General features: G+C 46.3%; 1 protein-coding gene across 2 annotated transcripts in view; it reads right to left on the reverse strand.

Annotated features, from left to right (window-relative positions):
- Nucleotides 1-393: 393 nt before the first annotated feature.
- The window catches only part of gpn1 (GPN-loop GTPase 1), a 69813-nt gene continuing 48061 nt past the window's right edge, over nt 394-22145 (reverse strand). Inside the window, exons 10-14 of one of the 2 annotated variants that reach the window (XM_041175457.1) lie at nt 21772-21854; nt 14203-14242; nt 13978-14074; nt 1072-1185; nt 394-837 (exon numbers count right to left, since the gene is read on the reverse strand). In XM_041175457.1, coding sequence (XP_041031391.1) covers nt 710-837; nt 1072-1185; nt 13978-14074; nt 14203-14242; nt 21772-21854 — 462 coding nt within the window. In that variant the 3' untranslated portion in view covers nt 394-709. Of the gene's footprint in view, nt 896-1071; nt 1186-13977; nt 14075-14202; nt 14243-21771; nt 21855-22145 lie in introns of both variants that reach the window. The other variant, XM_041175460.1, reaches the window with a different exon arrangement.

Here is a 22145-nt window from a genome sequence, read left to right on the forward strand (position 1 = left end):
TGTCAAATCTCCTCTCAAGCTTCTCTTCAAAGGAAAACAGTCCCAACTTCTCCAATCTATCTACGTAGAAGTTCAAAAATGCTTTATTAACTGCTCTTGCAACCTGTCCTGCCACCTTCAATGACTTATGCACACATGCACCCAGGTCCCTATGCTCCTGCACCCCCTTCAGAGTTCTGAGTTACTGAGAAACATGTTGAAGAGTCATACGGACTCGAAACGTTAACTGTGTTCCTCTCCGCAGATGCTGCCAGATCTGCTGAGTTTTTCCAGGTATTTTTATTTTTGTTTTGGATTTCCAGCATCCTCAGTTTTTTGCTTTTAACTGAGAAACATGTGTCTCTCCCCACTGCACACATGCACCTTCACACACACAGAAAGGAGATTCCTGAGTTTTAACAGAAATAAAAGCTTTATTTCTAAAATAAATATCTCAAAAACCATGATTTCTGAAGTTACAGACAAGAGAAGACTCAAATATTCAGGTGGAGAGGACGAGACAAGATCATGTCCAGCTCGAGGGAGGGGAAGGGGCGGGGGAGTTGACCCAGTAAATCACTCAGCATCTGGGCTGGGTCCAGGTAGCCTGAGGAGCAGAATGCTGATGGAAGTTAGCACCTCCAGCCCAATCCTGAGCAACAACCCGCAGGGTCCCATTGGTGAGTACAAAGTCCCAGCAGTAGAGCAGAGCGCTGCTGGCTGCTCATATTCAATCAGGGTTGCTCCTCTTGGCTTGGAATCCTGGTTCACCTCTCAGTCTGGCTGCAGTGTGATTTCTGCACTTGCGTTGTTCCAGGTATCTTCGGAAGGCAGGTTCCTCACTCTGCTCCTCCGCCTCTGCTCACCAAAAGCAAACACTTAGACAGGCTTCGTTTTGAACAGCTGGCATGTCCCCCTGAACACAAACCTCAGGTCTGAATGTGAACATTACCCCTCACTGCACCTCACTGGCAGCAACCACTACCCCAGAACTCCCTCATCACAATCCCCACAAATACCCCACCAACAGACCACTCCCTCCCCCCACGCACCACACCATGTCACCCATACCCAATGACTTGTGCCTCTTACTGTGATGATCCAGGTCATCTGTATCTGAATCCACTTCCTCATCTTGCTCATCAGCGATTCCACGGGTCAGGATCAGGGCTGAGGGTCCTGGCTCCGCATCATGTTCAGCATCCACTAGGGGAAAAGGCAAGCAGCACAATTAATCCCAGGACACATAACTAACTCTCACCCCAGAAACATCCCCAGACAGAGAGGGAGGGAGGGAGGGAGGGCAACAGAGAAAGAAATGCAGCAAGTCCTGGACAATATCCAGGGCTTGGGGCTGACAAGTGGCAAGTAACATTCGCACCACACAAGTGTCAGGCAATGATCATGTCCAACAAGAGAGAATTCAAGCATCGCCCCTTGATGTTCAATGGCATTAGCATTGCTGAATCCCCCACTATCAACATCCTGGGGTTACCATTGACCAGAAACTGAACTAGCCATATAAATACTGTGGCTACAAGAGCAGGTCAGAGGCTGGAATCCTGCAGCGAGTAACTCACCTCCTAACTCCCCAAAGCCTGTCCACCATCAACAAGGCACAAGTCAGGAGTGTGATGGAATACTCCCCACTTGCCTGGATCAATGCAGATCCCACAACACTCAAGAAGCTTGACACCATCCAGAACAAAGCAGCCCTGCTTGACTGGCACCACATCCAGAAACATTCACTCCCTCCAGCACCGACCCACATTAGCAGCAGTGTGTACCATCTACAAGATGCACTGCAGGAATTCACCAAGTCTCCTTAGGCAGCACCTTCCAAACCCACAATCTCTGCCATCCAGAAGGACAATGGCTGAAGATAGATGGGAACACCACCACCTGGAAGTTCCCCTCCAAGTCACTCACCATCCTGGCTTGGAAATATATCGCCGTTCCTTCACTGTCGCTGGGTCAAAATCCTGGAACTCCCTCCCTAACAGCACTGTGGATGTACCTACACTACATGGACTGCAGCGGCTCAAGAAGGCAGCTTACCATCACCTTCTCAAGGGCAACTAGGGATGGGCAATAGATGCTGGCCCAGCCAGCGAAGCCCACATCCTGTGAATGAATAATAAAAAAGAGGGGCAGGGCGAGAGAGGGGAAGGAGGGGGAGAGAGGCAGAGAGAGGGGAGGAGGGGCAGGATGAGAGAGATGGGGAGGAGGGGGCAAGGCGAGAGAGGGAGGGAGGAGGGGGCAGGGATAGAGAGGGAGGCACTGCCAGAGGGAAAGAGGGCAAGAGGGGCACTAACAACTCGTATCATGAAGCTAAGGATGCTGGATGAAGACAATGTGACAAGGTCCTTCACAGGAGTAAAACATTGAGCCACAAACAGGTATTATGCAGGTAATCAAAAAAGTGTTTAATTAGAGAATTGAAGGAGGAGCTTTTCGAGGAGGTGACTAGTTGTGTAGATGAGGGTAATGCAGTTGATCTCTACATGGATTTCACTATGGCTTTTTACAAGGTCCCGCATTGCAGAATGGTCAAGGTGGTAAGAGCCCACAGGATGCAGGGCGATTTGGCAAATTGGATCCAAAATTGGCTTAGTGGCAGGAGGCAGATGTCAAAGGTTGATTTTGCGATTGGAAGCCTGTGACAAGGGATGTACCGTAGGATTGGTGCTGGGACGTTTGCTGTTTGTCGTGCACATTAATGATTTGGACGTGAATATAGGAGGGATGATCAGTAAGTTTGCAGATGACACGAAAATTGGTGGTGTCATAAACAGTGAGGAGGAAAGCCTAGGATTACAGGACGATATAGCTGGGCTGGTAAGATGGGCAGAGCATTGACAAATGGAATTTAATCCTGAGAAGTGAGGCAATGCACTTTGGGAGGACTAACACGGCAAGGGAATACACAATGAATGGTAGGACCCCAGGAAGTGCAGAGGATTAGAGAGACCTTGGTGTACATGTCCATAGATCCCTGAAGGCAGCAGCACAGGTAGAAAAGGTGGTTAAGACGGCATATGGGATACTTGCCTTTATTAGCTGAGGCATAGAAGATAAGAAATGGGAGGTTATGATTGAGCTATATAAAATGCTAGTTAGGCCACAGCTGGAGTACCGTGTGCAGTTCTGGTCACCACACTATAGGAAGGATGTGATTGCATTGGAGAGGGTGCAGAGGAGATTCACCAGGATGTTGCCTGGGCTGAAGTGTTTCAGCAATGATAAGAAACTGGATAGGCTAGGGTTATTTTCCTTAGAGCAGAGAAGGCTGAGGGGGGGACCTGATTGAGGTGTGCAAAATTATGAGGGACGTAGATAAAAAGAAACTTTTCCCCTTAGTGGAGGTGTCAATATCCAGGGGGCATAGATTTAAGGTAAGGGGCAGGAGGTTTAGAGGAGATGTGAGGAAAAGTTATTTCACCCAGGGGGCGTTGGAATTTGGAACACACTACCTGAGTGGGTGGGAGAGGCAGGAACCCTCACAACATTTGAGATATTTAGATGAACATTTGAAACGCCTCAGCATACAGGGCTATGGGCCAAGTGCTGGAAAATGGGATTAGAATAGATTGGGACTTGATGGCTGGCACGGACACGATAGGCTGAAGGGCCTGTTTCTGTGCTGTACAACTCTATGAATCTATGAGGAATGTTAGAGTGGCAGAGAGGTTTAGAGAAGGAAATTCAGAGCTTAGGACCTAGGCAGCCAATGATGGAATGATTAAAATCAGAGATGCTCCAGAATCAGAACAGCAGAGGTATCTGGAGGTTACAGAGATAGGGAGGGTGTAGGAGCTGGAAGGGGTTACAGAAATTTGGAGCAGGAAAATAATAGAGGGATTTGAAAACGATGAGAATTTTAAAATTGAGGTGTTGCTTAATCAGGAGAGAAGGGGGGAGAGGCCAGAAGTGGAGAGGGAGGGGGGGGGGGGGTGGCTAGAGGGGGAGAGAGGGATGGGAAGAGAGAAAGAGAGAGAAGGTAGCCAGAGGGGACAGTAGAAAAGGAGGAGGGCAGAGTGGTGATGAGAAGGTTTAAGTGTGCAGGAAATAGGGAATCTTTTGTCCACTTCACAGTGCAGAGTGCCTTGTTTTAACATCTTGTCTGAACGATGGCACCTCTGACAGTGCTGCCTCAGTACCGCAGCAGGTTATCAGCCTAGATTTTCATACTCCTAGAGCAGGACATGAAGCCACAATCATCTGACTCGGAGGCAAGAATGCTACTAACCAAAGGGCTGGGTCTAATGCTCCCCTGGTGGCTTCAAAAGCTGGGGAGGTTTGTTGTCTCCAGCAGGCAGGCAGACTGCTTGCTACCCTCCCATTGCCCCTGCCTCCACTGCAATTTTACAAGCAGCAGAGGTAGTGTCAGGCATCCTGTCAGCCCTGAAGTGAGTAATTGGGCAACTGATATTTAACCGGTGGCAGGAGAGGCCCATTCCAAACATTCAGCCTGACAGGTTTCCCTGTGTGGACTGCTGGCGGGCAGGTTTGGAGTCCTTCCTTAACAGGCCCCTAGGCTCACCAGAGGAGCTCCCCCAAGGTTTTATGCTTGACCCCAGGTTGCCCACCCACCATGGCCTCACAAACTCTGGCTTACCACCTCTATCGCCAGAACCTGCCAGTTTGGAGGAAGTGGGAGGGGGATGACAGGGAGGGATGGAGAGAGTAAAAGAGGCGTGGTTGGGTGGCCAGTGAGAGGGAGACAGACAGCCACTTCTTTTCTCAACACATCATGCTCACTGTCCTGAGTTCACTGTTCTCTCCCTCCCTATAAAATCCCCAACCTATACATGCCCATCTCTTTAACGCTGTATCTCACGCCTATTGTTTCTTTGTTATTACTCTCCGCCCAGATCAACCTTCCCCATTCCAAACCTACTTTATCTCCAAACCTTGTAAAAAAAAACTATCACAAATGCACTTTTCACTGCACTTGGCCCTCTGCTCACCACATTCTGCAGTTCCTGATTTGCTCAACCAAACCATTACTTCCATTTTTGGTGCCCTCGTTCCCAGTAAAACCATTGCTCTCTCTCAGCTGGCCAATTTCCCAATATGACCCTAAGTTAGGAACAAAGGAGGTGTAGGCCATTCAGACCACTCAGCCTGCTCCATCCACTTCAATGCCTTTTTCCTATACTGACCCCATATTCCTTTATGTCATTGGGATTTAGAAATCTATCAATCTCTACTTTAAACAGACTCAGTGACTGAGCTTCCACGGCCCTCTGGGGTTGAGAATTCCAAAGATTCACAATCCTCTGAGTAAAAAAAAATTCTCCTCATTTCGGTCCCAAGTGGCTTCCCCCCTATTTTTTGATTGTGTCCCCTGGTTCTAGACTCCCCAACCAGGGGAAACATCTTACCTGCATCTACCTTGTCTATTCCTTTAAGTATTTTGTAGGTTTCAATGAGATCACCTCTCATTCTTCGAAACTCTATAGAATACAGGCCCAGTTTCCCCAATCTCTCTTCATAGGACAGTCCTATCATCCTGGGAACAAGTCTGATGAACCTTTGTTGCACTCCCTGTATGGCAATAATATCCCTCATAAGATAAGGGTTAGGGTTGAACTGCACACAGTACTCCAGGTGCGGTCTAACCAAGGTTCTATACAAATGGAGCAAGACTTCACTATTCCTATACTCAATTTCTCTTGCGATAAACATAGAAACAGAAAATAGGAGCCGGAATAGGCCATTTGCCCTTCGAGCCTGCTCCGCTATTCAATATGATCATAGCTGATCTTCTATCACAACAGCGTACTCCTGCTCTCTCTCCCCATACCCATTGATGCCTTTCTGGAAATCTATTTCCCTCTTAAATATATTGTGACTTGGCCTCCACAGCCTCTGTGGTACAGAATTCCACAGGTTCTCCACCCTCTGAGTGAAGAAATTTCTCCTCCTCTTAGTCCTAAATGGTCTACCCCATATCCTGAGATTGTGATCCCTTGTTCCAGGTCCCCAACCAGAGGAAATATCATCCCTGCATTCAGTTTGTTCAGCCCTGTCAGAATTTTATATGTTTCAATGAAATCCCCTCTCATTATTCTAAATTCCAGTGAATACAGGCCTAGCGGCCCAATCTCTCCTCATGCAACAATCCTGCCATCCCAGGAATCAGTCTGGTGAACCTTCGCTGCACTCCCTCCAAGGCAAGTATAGCTTTTCTTAGATAAGAAGACCAAAACTGTACACAATACTCCAGGTGTGGTCTCCCCAGGGTTCTGTACAGCTGCAGTAAGACATCCTTGCTCCTGTACTCTAGTCCTCTCGCAATGAAGGCCAACATACCATGTGCCTTCCTAACTGCTTGCTGCACCTGCATGCTTTCTTTCAGTGATTGGTGTACAAGGACACCCAGGTCCCTTTGTACATCAACATTTCCCAATCACTCACCATTTAAATAATACTCTGCCATTCTGTTTTTCCTACCAAAGTGGATAACTTCACACTTATCCACGTTATACTGCATCTGCCATGTATTTGCCCACTCACTCAACTTGTCTAAATCACCCTGAAGCTCTTAACACCCTCCTCACCGCTCACATTCCCACTAATTTTCACATCATCAGCAAACGTGGGAATATTACAGAAAAACTCAGCAGGTCTGGCAGCATCGGCGGAGAAGAAAAGAGTTCACGTTTCGAGTCCTCATGACCCTTCAGCAGAACAGTTCTGTTGAAGGATCATGAGGACTCGAAACGTCAACTCTTTTCTTCTCCGCCGATGCTGCCAGACCTGCTGAGTTTTTCCAGGTAATTCTGTTTTTGTTTTGGATTTCCAGCATCCGCAGTTTTTTGTTTTTATCTCTGTGGGTATATTACATTTGGTTCCCTCATCCAAATCATCAATATATATTGTGAATAACTGGGGCCCCAGCACTGATCCCTGCAGTACTCCACTAGTCACCGCCTGCCACTCTGAAAAAGACCCATTTATTCCTATTCTGTTTCCTGTTCCCCCCTAACCAGTTCTCAATCCATGTCAATATATTACCCCCAATCCCATGTGTTTAATTTTACACTAACCTCTTATGTGGAACTTTATCAAAAGCTTTCCGAAAATCCAAATACACCACATCCACTGGTTCTCCCTTATTTATTCTGCTAGTTACGTCCTCAAAAAACTCCAGTAGGTTTGTCAAACATGATTTCCCTTTCCTAAATCCATGTTGCCTTTGTCTAATCCTGTTCATATTTTCTAAGTGTCCTGTTATCACATCCTTTATAATAGAGTCTAGCATTTTCCCTACTAGTGATGTTAGGCTAACCAGTCTGTATTTCCCTGTTTTCCTCCCTCCTCTTTTTAAAATAGGACAGTTACATTTGCCACCCTCCAATCTGCCAGGAGTGTTCCAGAATCTACAGAATTTTGGAACATGACAACCAACACATCCACTATTTCCATGGCCACCTCCTTTAATACCTTGGGATATGGATTGTGAGGCCCGGGGGATTTATCGGCTTTCATCCCATTAATTTCTCCAGCACTATTTTTTTTTAGTAATATTAACTTCCTTCAGTTCCTCCTTCTCACTAGGCCCTTGGTTCTCTAGCATTTCTGGGAAGCTATTTGTATTTTCCTCTGTGAAGAGAATGCTAAAGTAGTTTTTTAAATTGCTCTGCCGTTTCCGTGTTCTCCATTATACATTCTCCTGTTTTGGACTGTAAGGGACCTACATTTGTCTTCACTAATCTTTCTCTTTTTACGTATTTATAGAAGCTTTTGCAGCCCGTTTTTATTCTTTGCAAGTTTACTCTCACTCTGATTAAGAGGAGAAAAATAATTTCTTGGCCCTCATTAAATTCTTTTGTTAGCCATGTTTGGGCTGCTTTTCCTGTTGTGTTTTTGTGCCAGAAAGGAATGTTTAACAGTTGCAAAGCACATATTCGTTCCTTAAATATTAGCTATTGCTATGCCTTTTAATGAAGTTCCCCAATCTATTTTAGCAAACTCACGCTTCATGCCTTCATAGTTCCTTTGCTTAGATTGAGGACCCTAGTTTCAGATTGGACTCGTTCACTTTCCATCCAAATGAAGAATTCTATCATGTTATGGTCACTGTTCCCTAAAGGACCCCACACATCAAGATTATTAATTAACCCCCTGTCATTGCACAATATCAAATCTAGAATAGTCCATTCTCTAGTTGGCTCCTTGACGTCCTGGTCTAAAAAAAAAACCATCTCATACACACTCCAGGGATTCTCCACCACTGCATCATTGCTGATATTCATCAAGGCTCCTTAGACGGCACTTTCCAAACCCACGACCACTACAATCTAGAAGGACTAGGGCAGCAGATAGATGGAAATACCACCACCTGGAAGTTCCCCTCCAAGTCACTCACCATCCTGATTTGGAAATATATCGCCGTTCCTTCACTGTCACTGGGTCAAAATGCTAGAACTCCTTCCCTAACAGCACTGTGGGAGTACCTATACCACATGGACTGCAGCGGCTCAAGGCAGCAGCTCACCACCGCCTTCTCAAGGGCAGCTAGGGATGGGCATTAAATGCTGGCCCAGCCAGTGATGCCCACATCCCATAAATGAAATTGAAAAAAATATTCGGTTTGCCCAATCTATATGTATATTCAAGTTACCAATGATTACTATCGCATCGTTGTTACATGCACCTCTCATTTCCTGTTTTAGTGCCATCCCCTGCCTTACCACTACTGTTTAGAGGCCTACAGACAACTCCTGCTAATGTTTTCCACACCTTGTTGCTTCTTAGCTCCACCCAGACTGATTCTACATCTAGATTTTCTGAGCCAATATCCTCTCTCACTATTGCATTAATTTAATTCTTAACTAACAACGCCACGCCACTTCCTTTTCCTTTAGAGTACCTTTGGATATTCAGTTGCCAGCCTTGGTTACCCTGCAGACACATCTCTGTTATCGCATTTATATGGTACCCATTTACATCTATTTGCACTGTTAATTATTGCGAATGCTCCATGCATTTAGATACAGCGCCTTTAGACTTGTCTTTTTAACGTTTTGACAAATCTTTTTTGTACTATGGCCCTATTTGCTGCTAACTCTGGTTTCCTCTGCCTTCCACTTTGCTTTCTAATTTTCTGCCTTTCCTTCCTATCATAGTTTACCTCTCTTGTTCCTCCCTGCTCAGGTTCCCATCCCCCCGACACTTTAGTTTAAACCCTCCCCCATAATATTAGCGAATACCCCTGCGAGGGTATTGGTCGGATGCTGATCCTGCTGGGGTGCAACCTGTCCAGCTTGTACGGGTCCGATCTTCTCCAGAATCGGTCCCAATGCCTCAGGAAACTAAATCCCTCCCGCCTACACCATCTCTCCAGCCATGCTTTCATCTGGTCTATTCTCCTATTCCTGATCTCGCTAGCAGGTGGCATTGGGAGTAATCCTGAGATTACTACCTTGGAGGTCCTGCTTTTTAATTTATTTCCTAGCTTCCTATATTCTGTTTTCAGAACCTTGTCCTTTTTACGTATGTCATCGGTACCAATATGGACCATGACCTCTGGATGCTCACCCTACCCCATCAGAATGTCCTGCAGCCACTCAGTGACCACCCTGACCTTGGCACCAGGGAGGCAGCATATCATCCTGGTGTCACATCTGCGGCTGGAGAAACATCTATCTGTTCCCTTTACGATAGAATCCCCTATCACTATTGCTCTCCCACTCATTTCTTCTCCCCACTGTGCAACTGAACCAATTGTAGTGCCATGGACTTGGCACTTGCTACATTCCCCTAAGAAACCATCTGCCTAGCAGTATCCAAAGCCAAAAATCTGTTAGAGGAACAGATGGGCCAAGGGGACTCTTACGCTACCTGTCAAGTGCTTTTACTCTGTCTGGCAATCACCCATTCCCTTCCTGCCTGTGCACTCTTTACCTGCGGAGTGACCACCTCACTGTACCTGCTATCCACAATGATCTCATCCTTGCAGATGCTCCACAGTGACTCCAGCTGCAGCTCTAGTTCCAAAAAGCGGATTTCAAGTAGCTGCAGCTGGAGACATTTCCTGCACGTGATTGCCCTGGACACTGGAAGTGTCCCCGACTTCCCACATCACACAGGAAGAGCATTCCACTTGGCTGAGCTGCCTTACCATGACTTACCCTTAAATTGCTCCCTTTACTTTTACTTCCTCTAGTTAAGGACAGAAAAAATACTCACCAGGTCCTAATTACCGAGGCCACTGTTTTTCTTTGAGGAAAGTTAGAAAATAAAAGGATCTTTCCTTCCCCCTTCATCGAAAACCCTCTTTCACCAAACTCCAACTTAAGCACTCTAATGCAGTCCAAAGCAGCACCGTAGATTGCCTGCTTTTATGCTGTTTGAATCTAGCATCTGAAAAGCTGTTTAAACCAGCTATGTAATTAACTAGCCGCAGCTGCAAGCAGAGCCTGTATAACCCGTTTAAAAGCTTGACTAAAACTTACCTTCTTCCAACCAAACAGCAACTTTTAGTTAATTGCAAAATTAAAGACAGACTAGACTTTTAGATATAAATTAACCCTTAAAAGTCCTTCTCTCATCAAGCTCCAACTTAAGCATTTTAATGCAGTCCAAACAAACCTTTAGCCTTCCAAGTTGCTTGCTGCACCTGCATGTTAGCCTTCAGTGACTTATTGCTGAAGATACCCAGGTTCCTTCATACATTTTTTCCTTCTATTAGTTTACGGGATGTGGGCATCGCTGGCTGGGCCAGTATTTATTGCCCATCCCTAATTGCCCTTGAGAAGGTGGTGGTGAGCTGCCTTCTTGAACTGATGCAGTCCATGTGGTGTAGGTACATCCACAGTGCTGTTAGGGAGGGAGTTCCAGGCTTTGACCCAGTGACAATAAAGGAACGGCGATATATTTCCAAGTCAGGATGGTGAGTGACTTGGAGGGGAACTTCCAGGTGGTGGTGTTCCCAAGTTTTTGCTGCCCTTGTCCTTCTAGATGGTAGCAGTCATGGGTTTGGAAGGCGCTGCCTTAGGAGCCTTGGTGAGTTTCTACAATGCATCTTTTAGTTGGTACACACTGCTGCCACTGTGCGTCGGTGGTGGAGGGAGTGAATGTTTGTGGATGTGGTGCCAATCAAGCAAGCTGTTTTGTCCTGGGTGGTGGTGTCAATCTTCTTGAGTGTTGATGGAGCTGCACTCATCCAGGCAAGTGGAGAATGTACCAACACGTTACTGACTTGTGCCTTGTAGCTAGTGGACAGGCTTTGGGGAGTCGGGAGGTGAGTTACTCTCCACAGGATTCCTAGCCTCTGACCTGCTCTTGTAGTCACAGTATTTGTGTGTTCAGTTTCTGGTCAATGGTAACCGCCAGGATGTTGATTGTGGGGGATTCAGTGATGGTAATGCCATTGCATGTCAAGGGGCAATGGTTAAGTTCTCTCTTTTTGGATATGGTCATTGCCTGTCGCTTGTATGGCATGAATGTTACTTGCCACTTGTCAGCCCAAGCCTGGATTTTGTCCAGGTCTTGCTGCATTTGGACATGGAATGTTTCAGTATCTGAGGAGTTGCAAATGGTGCTGAACATTGTTCACTGATGATTGCACATCACCACGTCTGACCTTATGATAGAAGGAAGGTCATTGATAAAGCAGCTGAAGATGATGGGATCCTGAGGAACTCCTGCAGTGACGTCCTGGAACTGAGATGACTGACCTCCAACAGCCACAACCATCTTCTTTGGTGCTAGGTATGACCCAACCAGTGGAGAGTTTTCCCTCTGATTCCCATTGACTCCTGTTTTCTTAGGGCCCCTTGATGTCACACGCAGTCAAATGCTGCCTTGAAGTCAAGGGCAGAAATTCTCACCTCGCCTCGGGAGTTCAGCTCTTCTGTCCATGCTTGAACCAAGGCTGTAATGAGGTCAGGAGATGGCAAAACCCAAACTAAGCAGTGAGCATGTTATTGTAAAACAAGTGCTGCTTGAAAGTGCTGTTGATGACCCTTCCATCACTTTACCGTTGATCGCTTGGCTAGGTGCGCAGCAAGTTCTGGAGCACTCGTCTTCAATGCTGCCAGAATATCGTCAGGGCTCCTAGCCTTTGCAGTGTCCAGTGTCTTGATATCATGTGGAGTGAATCGAATTGGCTGAAGACTGGCATCAGTGATGTGGGGTACCTCTGCAGGAGGCCAAGATCGATCACCCACTCGGCACTTCTAGCTGAAGATTGTTGCAATTGTTTCAGCCTTATCTTTTGAACTGATGTGCTGGGCTCCTCCATCGTTGAGGATGGGAATATTTGTGGAGCCTCCTGCTCCAGTCAGTTGTTTAATTGTCCACCACCATTAACGACCGGATGTGGCAGGACTGCAGAGCTTAGATCTGATCTGTTGGTTGTGGGATCACTTAGCTCTGTCTATCACTTGCTGCTTATGCTGTTTGACACACAAGTAGTCCTGTGTTGTAGCTTCACCAGGTTGATACCTCATTTTTAGTTATGCCTGGTGCTGCTCCTGGTAGACCCACCTGCACTCTTTGTTCAAACAGTGTTGATCCCCTGGCTTGGTGGTAATGTTAGAGTGGGGAAATGCCAGGCCATGAGGTTACAGATTGTGTTTGAGTGAAATTCTGCTGCTGCTGATGGCCCACAACGCCTCATGGTTTGCCAGTCGAGTTGCTAGATCTGCTCGAAATCTTTCCCATTTAGCAATGTGGTATCCTCAATGTGAAGATTTGAGGACTTCACCTCCACTACGACTGTGCTATGGTCATTCAGGTTGGTGATGATGAGGTCAAGTATGTTTTTCCCTCTTGTTGGTTCCCTCACACCTGCCGCAGACCCAGCCTAGCAGCCATGTCCTTTCGGATTCAGCCAGCTCAGTCAGTAGTGTGCTACTGAGCCACTCTTAGTGATGGACACTGAAGTCCCCACCCAGAGTACATTCTGCGCCCTTGCCACCCTCAGTGCTTCCTCCAAGTGGTGTTCAGCATGGAGAAGCATTGATTCATCAGCTGAGGGAGGGTGGTATGTGGTAATCAGCAGGTTTCCTTGCCCATGTTTGACCTGATGCCATGAGACTTCATGGGGTCAGGAGTCGATGTTAAGGACTCCCAGGGCAACTCCCTCCCGACTGTATACCACTGTGCTGCCACCTCTGCCGGTTCTGTCCTGCCGGTGGGACAGGGATGGTGATGGGTGAAGTTGGTAAGGAATGATTCCGTGGGTATGACTATGACAGGCTGTTGACTCGTCTGTGAGACAGCTCTCTCAATTTTGGCACTAGCCCCCAGATGCTCGTGAGGAGGATTTTGCAGGGTCGAAAGGGCTGAGTTTGCCGTTGTCGTTTCTGGTGCCTAGGTCGATGCCGGGTGGTCCATCCAGTTTCATTCCTTTTTATAGACTTTGCAGTGGACGCAACTGAGTGTCTCGTTCGGCCATTTCAGGAAGCATTTAAGAGTCAACCACATTGCCGTGGGTCTGGAGTCACATGTAGGCCAGACCGGGTAAGGACAGCAGATTTCCTTCCCTAAAGGACATTAGTGAACCAGATAGGTTTTTACAACGAACAGCAATGGTTTCATATCCCCCACTCTACCATTACCACCAAGCCAGGGGATCAACACCGGTTCAGTGTAGAGTGCAGGAGGGCATGCCAAGTGTAGCACCAGGCACACCTAAAAATGAGGTGTCAACCTTGTGAAGCTATTACACAGGACTACTTGCGTGCCAAACATTTCAATGGTCATCAGTTCAAATTTCACCATCTGCTGTGGTGGGATTTGAACCCGGGTCCCCAGCACATTCCCCTGAATCCCTGGAATACTAGTCCAGTGACAATACCTCTACATCACCGCTCACAGAACTCCATGTTTGAATCCCTCCAATCAGGTTTCTGTCCCTGCCACAATACCGAAATAGCTCTTATCAACGTCAGAAATTTGAATTATCCTTCTATATCCTCTCAACCTTTGACATGGCTGGTCAGAACATCCTCTTCCAATGTCTTTCCGACTCCTACTTACCACTAGCATGAATGTGGCTAGAATCCATGGCAACATCCCCCATATCCCTCTGCAACTGCTCCAGCTGTTCTTCTCTTTTCTTCATCTCTGCCTCAGCCTGGAACAGACAGGAGAGAACAAGGGATTAAGCAGGCCCAGCAAACAAAGAGAGGAAAAGGCCCATAGAGGAAAGAAAGCAAAGCAAAGGGAATAGGCCCCAGTCTCTATCTATAAAGATTCACTCACCAGATCCTGTCGCAGTCTCTCATAATGCGGTCTATATTCACTGTGGGGAGATGAACAGAGTTTAATTAACCAACGTCCCTCACCTATCAGAGTACCACACTCACCACGTCTCCCGCTCCACACAGAAACCACCTCTGTATACCCACAATCACAGTAACAACTCCCCTATAGATCCTTTACACAGACAGCCTCTGCATCCCAATTCGGTGCCCCCCTCCCATAAACCACCACACAAAGTCAGCCCCAACTCAGTGACACCACTAGCACCCACAGCAACCCAGAGCCACCCCATCCACAGTGACACCCCCATATCATACCATCCAGTCCCTCTCCAGGTGTTTGTTGGGGGCCGGTGGGGGGGGTGGGGAGAGAAATCAGGGGCCAGTCCCTCCCCGGGTGTGGCATGGATTATACTGGCCTGGATTAAGGATAGGGTAACAGGCAGAAAAGAGTATGAATAAACAGGTCATTCCTGTGTTGGCAGGTTGTGACTAGAGGGGTACTGCACAGATCAGTACTTGGGGCCCAGCTGTTCACAATGATTTGGATGTGGGGACCAAATGTAGTATTTCCAGGTTTGCAGACGGCACAAAGCTAAGTGGGAGTGTGCGCTGGGAAGATGATGCGAAGCAGATTCAAAGGGATTTGGACAGCCTTGACCAGTGGGCAAGAACATGGCAGACAGACTATAATGTGGAAAACTGTGAGGTTATGCACTTTCGTAGGAGCTACGGATGTGCAGAATATTTCTTAAATGGTGAGATTAGAAAGTGCAGATGTACAAAGGAACCTGGCTGTCCATGTCACTCAGTCACTGAAAGCTAACGTGTAGGTGCAGCAGGCAATGAGGAAAGTGAGTGGAATGTTAGCCTTTATCGCAAGAGGATTTGAGTACAGGAGTGAAGTCTTGCTTCAATTGTATAGAAGCTTGGTTAGACCACATCTGGAGTACTGTGTGCAGTTTTGGTCCCCTTACCTAATATGGGGCAAGTCACTTAGGTCCAAGATGAAGAGAAATCTTTTTACTCAGAGGGTTGTGAATCTTTGGAATTCTCTACCCCAGAGGGCTGTGGAAGCTCAATCATTAAGTATGTTTAAAGCAGAGTTGGACAGATTTCTAAATACCAATGAAATAAAGGGATATGTGGTTAGTGTGAGAAAAAGGCATCAAAGTGGATGATCAGCCATGATCATACTGTACCATATTGAATGGTGGAGCTAGCTTGATGGGATGAATGGCCTACTACTGCTCCTATGTTCCTCCCCGGGTGAGGGGGGTACAGGGCCCAGTCTCTCTCCAGGAAGTAAACAGAAGCCATGGCAGGGCAGCTCAGTTACTGGAATGTGTATCCTGTAACACGTGGGAAGTTGTGGACACTACCGGTGTCATAGACAGTGTCCTAGATGACCACATGTGCAGGAAGTGTCACCGATTGCAGAACCTTGAGCTCCAGATTTCGGAACTCGAACAGCGGTTATGTAGGTTGCACATTCGGAGAGGTGGTCACATCGCAGGTTAAGAGCCTGGAGGCAGAAAGGGAATGGATGACCACCAGGCAGTCCAAGAGAACTAGGCAGGTATTGCAGGAGTCCCATGGGGTCCCACTTGCCAATTGGTTTTCCATTTTGGATACCGGTGAGGGCGGTGGTTCCTCGGAAGACTGCAGTTGGACCCAAGTTTGTGGCACCACAGGCAGCTCTGCTGGACAGGAGGGGAGGAAGAAGAAAGGAAGAGCTATAGTGATAAGGGATTTGTTAATTAGGGGAACAGACAGGTGTTTCTGTGGCTGTAGACATGACTCCAGGATGGTGTGTTGCCTCTTTGCTGCCAGGGTCAAGGGGGCAGGCGGGGTGATCAGCCAGAGGTTGTGGTCCACATTGGTGCCAATGACTTAGGTAGAAAAGGGGATGAGGTCCTGAAAGCAGATTTTAGGGAGCTAGGAAGGAGATTGAAAAGCAGGATCTCTAAAGCAGTAATCTCAGGATTACTCCCAGTCCCACGTACAAGCAAGTAAAGAAATAGGAGAATTGAGTGAATAAACACGTGGCTGGAAAGCTGGTACAGGAGGGAGGGCATCAGATTTCAGAAGCACGGAGAGCAGTTCTGGGGAAGGTGGGACCTGTACAAGCCGGACAGCCTACACCTGAACAGGACTGGGACAAATATCCTCACAGGGAGATTTGCTAGTGCTGTTGGTGGGAGTGGGGTTTAAACCGGATTGGCAGGGGCAGGGAGCTCGAGGGCAAACTCAGAGCAGGGAACGGGAGATTGGAAATTCGTGAGCAATTCTGAAAGACAGAAGCAGCATAGGAATTTGGCAGCGTTATAAGGTATATATGTAAATGCAAGGGGTATAGCAAATAAAGCCAACGAGCTGAGGGCACAGATAGACATGGCAGCATGATATCATCGCTATAACAGAAACTTGGCTTAAAGAGGAACAAAAATGGCAACTCAAGAGCCCTGGATATAGGGTTTTCAGGCAGGATAGAGAGGGGAATAAAAAAGGTGGGGTTGTAGTATTATTGGCTAAGAAATCAATTCCAGTTGTGAGGAGGGATGATATACTAAATGAATCATCAAATGAGGCAACATGGGTTGAGCTCAGAAATAAAAAGAGGGGCAGCCACACTGTTAGGAGTGTACTACAGACCCCCAAATAGTGACAGGGAGATAGAAGAGCAAAATATGTAGGCAAATTTCTGAGTGCAGAAACAATAGGGCAGTAATAGTGGGAGATTTCAACTATCCTAACATCAACTGGGATATGAACATTGTGATGGGCGCAGAGGGAGCAAAATTCTTGAAAAGCATCCAAAAGAAATTTTTTAGACAGCAGGTAACAAGCCCAATGAGAGGGGGCGCAATTCTAGATTTAATCTTAGTGGATGAAGTAGCAGTGGGGGACCATTTTGGAGATAGTGACCATAATAGTTAGATTTAGCATCATTATGGAAAAGGGTAAAGATAGAACAGGAGTAATAGTTCTAAATTGGGGGAGGACAAATTTTACAAATCAGAGAGATGAGCTGGTGAGAGTGGACTGGACACACCTACTAGAAGGGAAAAGAGTGTCAAATCAGTGGGAGGCATTCAAAAGCGAGATTCTACAGGCACAGTGTAGACATGTGCCCACAACGAGAAAGGGTGGTACTGCCAAATCTAGAGTCCCCTGGTTAATAGAAGCATACAGGGTAAGATAAAGCAGGGAAAGAAAGTTTACAGCAGTCACAAAAAACTTAATAGTGTAGAAAGACCAGAGGAATATAGAAAGTACAGGGGTGAAGTAAAGAAGGTAATTAGGAAAGCAAAGAGAGGATATGAAAAAATATTGACAGGTAAAATCAAAGAAAATCCTAACATGTTTTAGCAGTACATGAAGAGCAAGAGACTAACTAAAGAAAGGGTAGGACCTATCAGAGGTGTACATGGTAATTCATGCATTGATACTGAAGATGTGGGCAGGGTTCTCAATGAGGACTTTGTCTCTGACTTCACTAAGGAGAGGGATGATGCAGACATTCTAGTTAAAGAGGAGGAGTGTGAAATATTAGATACAATAAGAATAGAGAGAGAGGACGTACTGGCATCCTTGAAGGTGGATAAGTCATCAGGGACGAATGGACTGTATCCCAGGCTGTTAGAGGAAGCTAGGGAGGAAATACTGGATGCTCTGAGGATCATTTTTCAACCCTCGTTAGATATAGGTGGGATATCAGAGGATTGGAGGTCTGTGAACATTGTACCATTACGGATAGGCCAGAAAATTATAGGCCGGTCAGGCTGACTTGGTAGGCAAATTGTTGGAATCAATTCTGAGAGACAGGATAAACCATCACTTCGAAAGGTATGGAATGATCAGGAATAGCCAGCACGGTTTTGTTAGCGGAAGGTCATGTCTTACTAATTTAGTCAAATTTTTTTGAGAAGTAACAAGAAGCATTGATGAGGGTAGTGCAGTGGATGTTGTCTACATGAATTTTAATAAGACAGGAAAGACCTCTAGCTGAGGGGTCAATTACCAGGGGGCACAGATTTAAGGTGATTGGTACAAGGATTAGAGGGGTCTCGAGGAAAAACATTTTCACCTTAAGTGTGGTGGACATCAGGAATTCCTGAAATGGTCAACTCTTAAAAAGATACTTGGATCTGTACCTGAAGTGCTGTAAACTGCAAGCATATGGACCAGGTGCTGGAAAGTGGGGTTAAAAGTTTCATTTTTCTTTGGCTGGTGCAGACACGATGGGCTGAATGGCCACTTTCTCTGTGCCATAACTTTATGGTTCAATGGTGGGGGTACAGGTACAAGGCCCAGAGCCTCCCCAGGTGCGGAGGAATACTACTCCTGTGGTCCTATCTAGTTACCAAGCCTTGACTAAGAGCAGCGCCAATACTGGTGACACTGGGTGGCTGCCCCATGTTGCTCTCCTGCCCAAGGATGAGATGATGGCATGGGGTAATGTCACGGAAAGGGATATCGTGTTTAACCAATCTGTTAAAGTTTCTTGACAAAGTAACATTCAAGGTGGTTAAAGGGGAACCTGTAGATGTGGTGTACTTGGATTTCCAAAAAGCATTTGATGAAGTACCACATTATTACACATGTACACATGGCCTAGGCCAGGCTTGTCCAACCTTTTTGCTCAGGGGACCAGAGTTGCATTTTTTTCCTCACTCAAGGGCCCAATGAGCAAATTTCGGAAAGACTTGTTCCCGGGGCTGGCAGGACTGTCTTATGAAGAGAAATTGGGGGAACTAGGCCTGTATTCTCTAGAGTTTTGAAGAATGAGAGGTGATTTCATTGAAACTTACAAAATGCTTAAAGGAATAGACAGGGTAGATGCAGGTAAGATGTTTCCCCTGGTTGGGGCACCCAGAACCAGGGGACACAATTTCAAAATAAGGAAGAAGCCACTTAGGATTGAGATGAGGAGAAATTTATTTACTCAGAGGGTTGTGAATCTTTGGAATTCTCTCCCCCAGAGGGCTGTGGAAGCTGTCATTGAGTGTGTTTAAGGTAGAGATTGATAGATTTCTGATTAACAATAACATAAAGGGTTACGGAGATAGTGTGGGTAAAAGGCATTGAATTGTTCGATCAGCCACGATCAAATTGAATGGTGGAGCAGGCTCGACGGACTGAAAAGAACAGGCAAAAGCCAGTGCCCTATGTTCCTATAAGGCTTGGCACAACAAAAAACTGAATTTCAAAAAAACAGTTGAGGTATCAATAAAGAAACATTTCTTGAGCAAAATTAAAGCAATTTCATAACAATAACTCGTTAAGTTAAAAAAGAATAATTAATGAAAATGACCAGAGTGTCAGTGTGTGCGCATCCAGCTCACTCACTCACCCTCACCCACTGTGGGTGTGTGTGGGTATGTGCTGATGTGTGGTTGAGAGTGAGAGAGAAACCCGAGACTGGGAGTAAAACAGACTAGCACTCAGTCTCTCACTCCCACCACGGCTCCACGCCCTCCCTAGGCCCACCATAACGCTGCCCTCCCTGGGCTCTGGCCCCAGCATACCTTCGCTCCCCAGGTTCCAGCTCTGCCACATCTTTGCTTCCCTTGGGCGCAGCGGCCCTCAGCACACTCCACCGCTGGCGTTTGTTGCTCCTCCAATCAGAGACTGTTCCTATCTCTTTTTTGCTGCTAATAAGCTCACTACCAGCAAACGTGTGAAAGGAACAGCCCTTGAATGGAGGAGCAGCATCTTGGAAAATCTTGAATTTCACTTCTCAGCTTTTGAACAGTGGCTCCGCGGGCCACAGAGGGGCTTTGTGGGCCTCAGGCCATCATTTGGACGAGCCTGGTGTAGGCAGTAACATATTAGCATTGATAAAGGATTGGTTGGCTAACAAGAAGCAGAGAGAAGGGATAAACAGGTTTTTCTCAGATTGGCAAACTGTTACTCCTGGTGTGCAGCACGGATCAGTGCTGGAACCTCAACTATTTACAATCTATATCAATGACTTAGATGAAGGGACTGAATGTATGGTACCTAAATTTGTTGATGACATCAAGATAGGTGGGAAAGTAAGATGTCAAGAGGAGGTAGAGAGTCTGCAAAGGGATATAGACAGGTTAAGTGGGCAAAAATTTGTCAAATGGAGAATTATGTGGGAAAATGTGAACTTATCCAATTTGACAGGAAGAATAGAAAAACAGTATACTATTTAAATGGAGAGAGGTTGCAGAACTCAGTAGTAGAGGGATCTGGGTATCCTTAATCACAAAGTTAGTGTGCAGGTTCAAAAAAATGATAAGTACGAACATGTGAATTGGGAGTAGGCCTCCCAGCCTCTTGAGCCTGCTCTGCCATTCAATAAAATCATGGCCGATATGAATGTAACCTCAACTCCACAATCCCGCCTACCCCCAATAAGTTTTCACCCCCTTATTAATCAAGAATCCATTGAGCTTTGCCTTAAAAATATTCAAAGACTCTGCTTCCACCACCTTTTGAGGAAGAGAGTTCCAAAGATTCTCTACCCTCAAAATTTCTCATCTCTGTCTTAAATGAGCGACTCCAGTGATTAGGAAGGCAAATGGAATGTCGGTGTTTATTGGAAGAGGAATGGAATATAAAAATAGGGAAGTTTTACTGCAGCTGTACAGGGCCTTGGCAGGACCACATCTGGAATACTGTGTACAGATTGGTCTCCTTATTTTTAAAAAAAGATAACTGTTTTAGAAACAGGCCAGAGAAGGTTCACTGGACTCTTGCTGGGATGAAGGACTTATATTATGAAGAAAAGTTGAACAGGTTGGGATATACCTAACGGAGTTTAGGAGAATGAGAGGTGACTTGACAGGGTGGATACCCAGAGGAAGTTCCCTCTTGTGGAGGAGACTAAAACTACAGATCGTAGTTTAAAAAATAAGAGGTCTCCCTTTTAAGACAGAGATGAGGAGAATTTTTTTTCTTCCAAAGGGTGACTGGTGTGTGGAATTCTCTTCCACGGAAAGTAGTGGAGGCTGTGTTTTTAAATTTATTCAAGGCAGAGTTAGACAGATTTTTGTTAGGCAAAGGGGTCAAGGGTTATGGAAAGTACACAAATGGAGTTAAGACCACAACCAGATCAGCCATGATCTTATTGAATGGTTGAGCAGGCTCAAAAGGCCTACTCCTGTTTCTATGTTCCTGTGGACTGGTAATCCAAAGGCCCAGGCTAATGTTCTAGGCACAAGGGTTCAAATCCCACCATGGCAGCTGGTGGAACTTGAACTCAATTAATAATCTGGAATAGAAAAACCGGCTTCAGTGATGGTGACTATGAAACCATCATCAATTGTCGTAAAAACCCATCTGGTTCACTGATGTCCTTTAGGGGAGGAAATCTGCTGTCCTTACCTGGTCTGGCCTACATGTGACTCCAGACCCACAGCAACATGATTGACTCTTAACTGCCTTCTGAAATGGTGTAAAAAACCACTCAGTTCCCAGGCAATTAGGGATGGGTAACAAATGCTGGGCTTGGCAGCGACACCCACAACCCATGAAAGAATAATTTTTTTTAAAATTTCATCTACACCGCCAAACATCACTCAGTTGCCATGCTTACGTTTCATACTCAGCCGCAGCATCAGTGACCTGCTGAAGAAAGCCATCCATCCCACTGCCGTCCACAGCCGATACCCCAACCACCTGACAAAAACAACAGGCGTTAGAGCAATCGATAGCTACATTCCCCATACCCCTCCCAGGACCTCCACCAACACCTCATCTTCGTCTGTAAACCCATACATCAGGTCTAATCAGGATATTCAGCAATGAGAGAAGGGAGGGGTTTATTGTGGAGCACGATCCCACCACAGTGCGCTTCCCAGCAAAACTCATTGGTAACAAACGTGAAACAGTATCTTGGCTCCTCCTTTTAATCCAGCACAGCTCATCATCATAGAAGCCAACAGTGTACAAGAGGGCCAGTTGGCCCAC

The sequence above is a fragment of the Carcharodon carcharias genome, chromosome 2 (assembly GCF_017639515.1).
Source record: "Carcharodon carcharias isolate sCarCar2 chromosome 2, sCarCar2.pri, whole genome shotgun sequence".
Classification (NCBI taxonomy): domain Eukaryota; kingdom Metazoa; phylum Chordata; class Chondrichthyes; order Lamniformes; family Lamnidae; genus Carcharodon; species Carcharodon carcharias.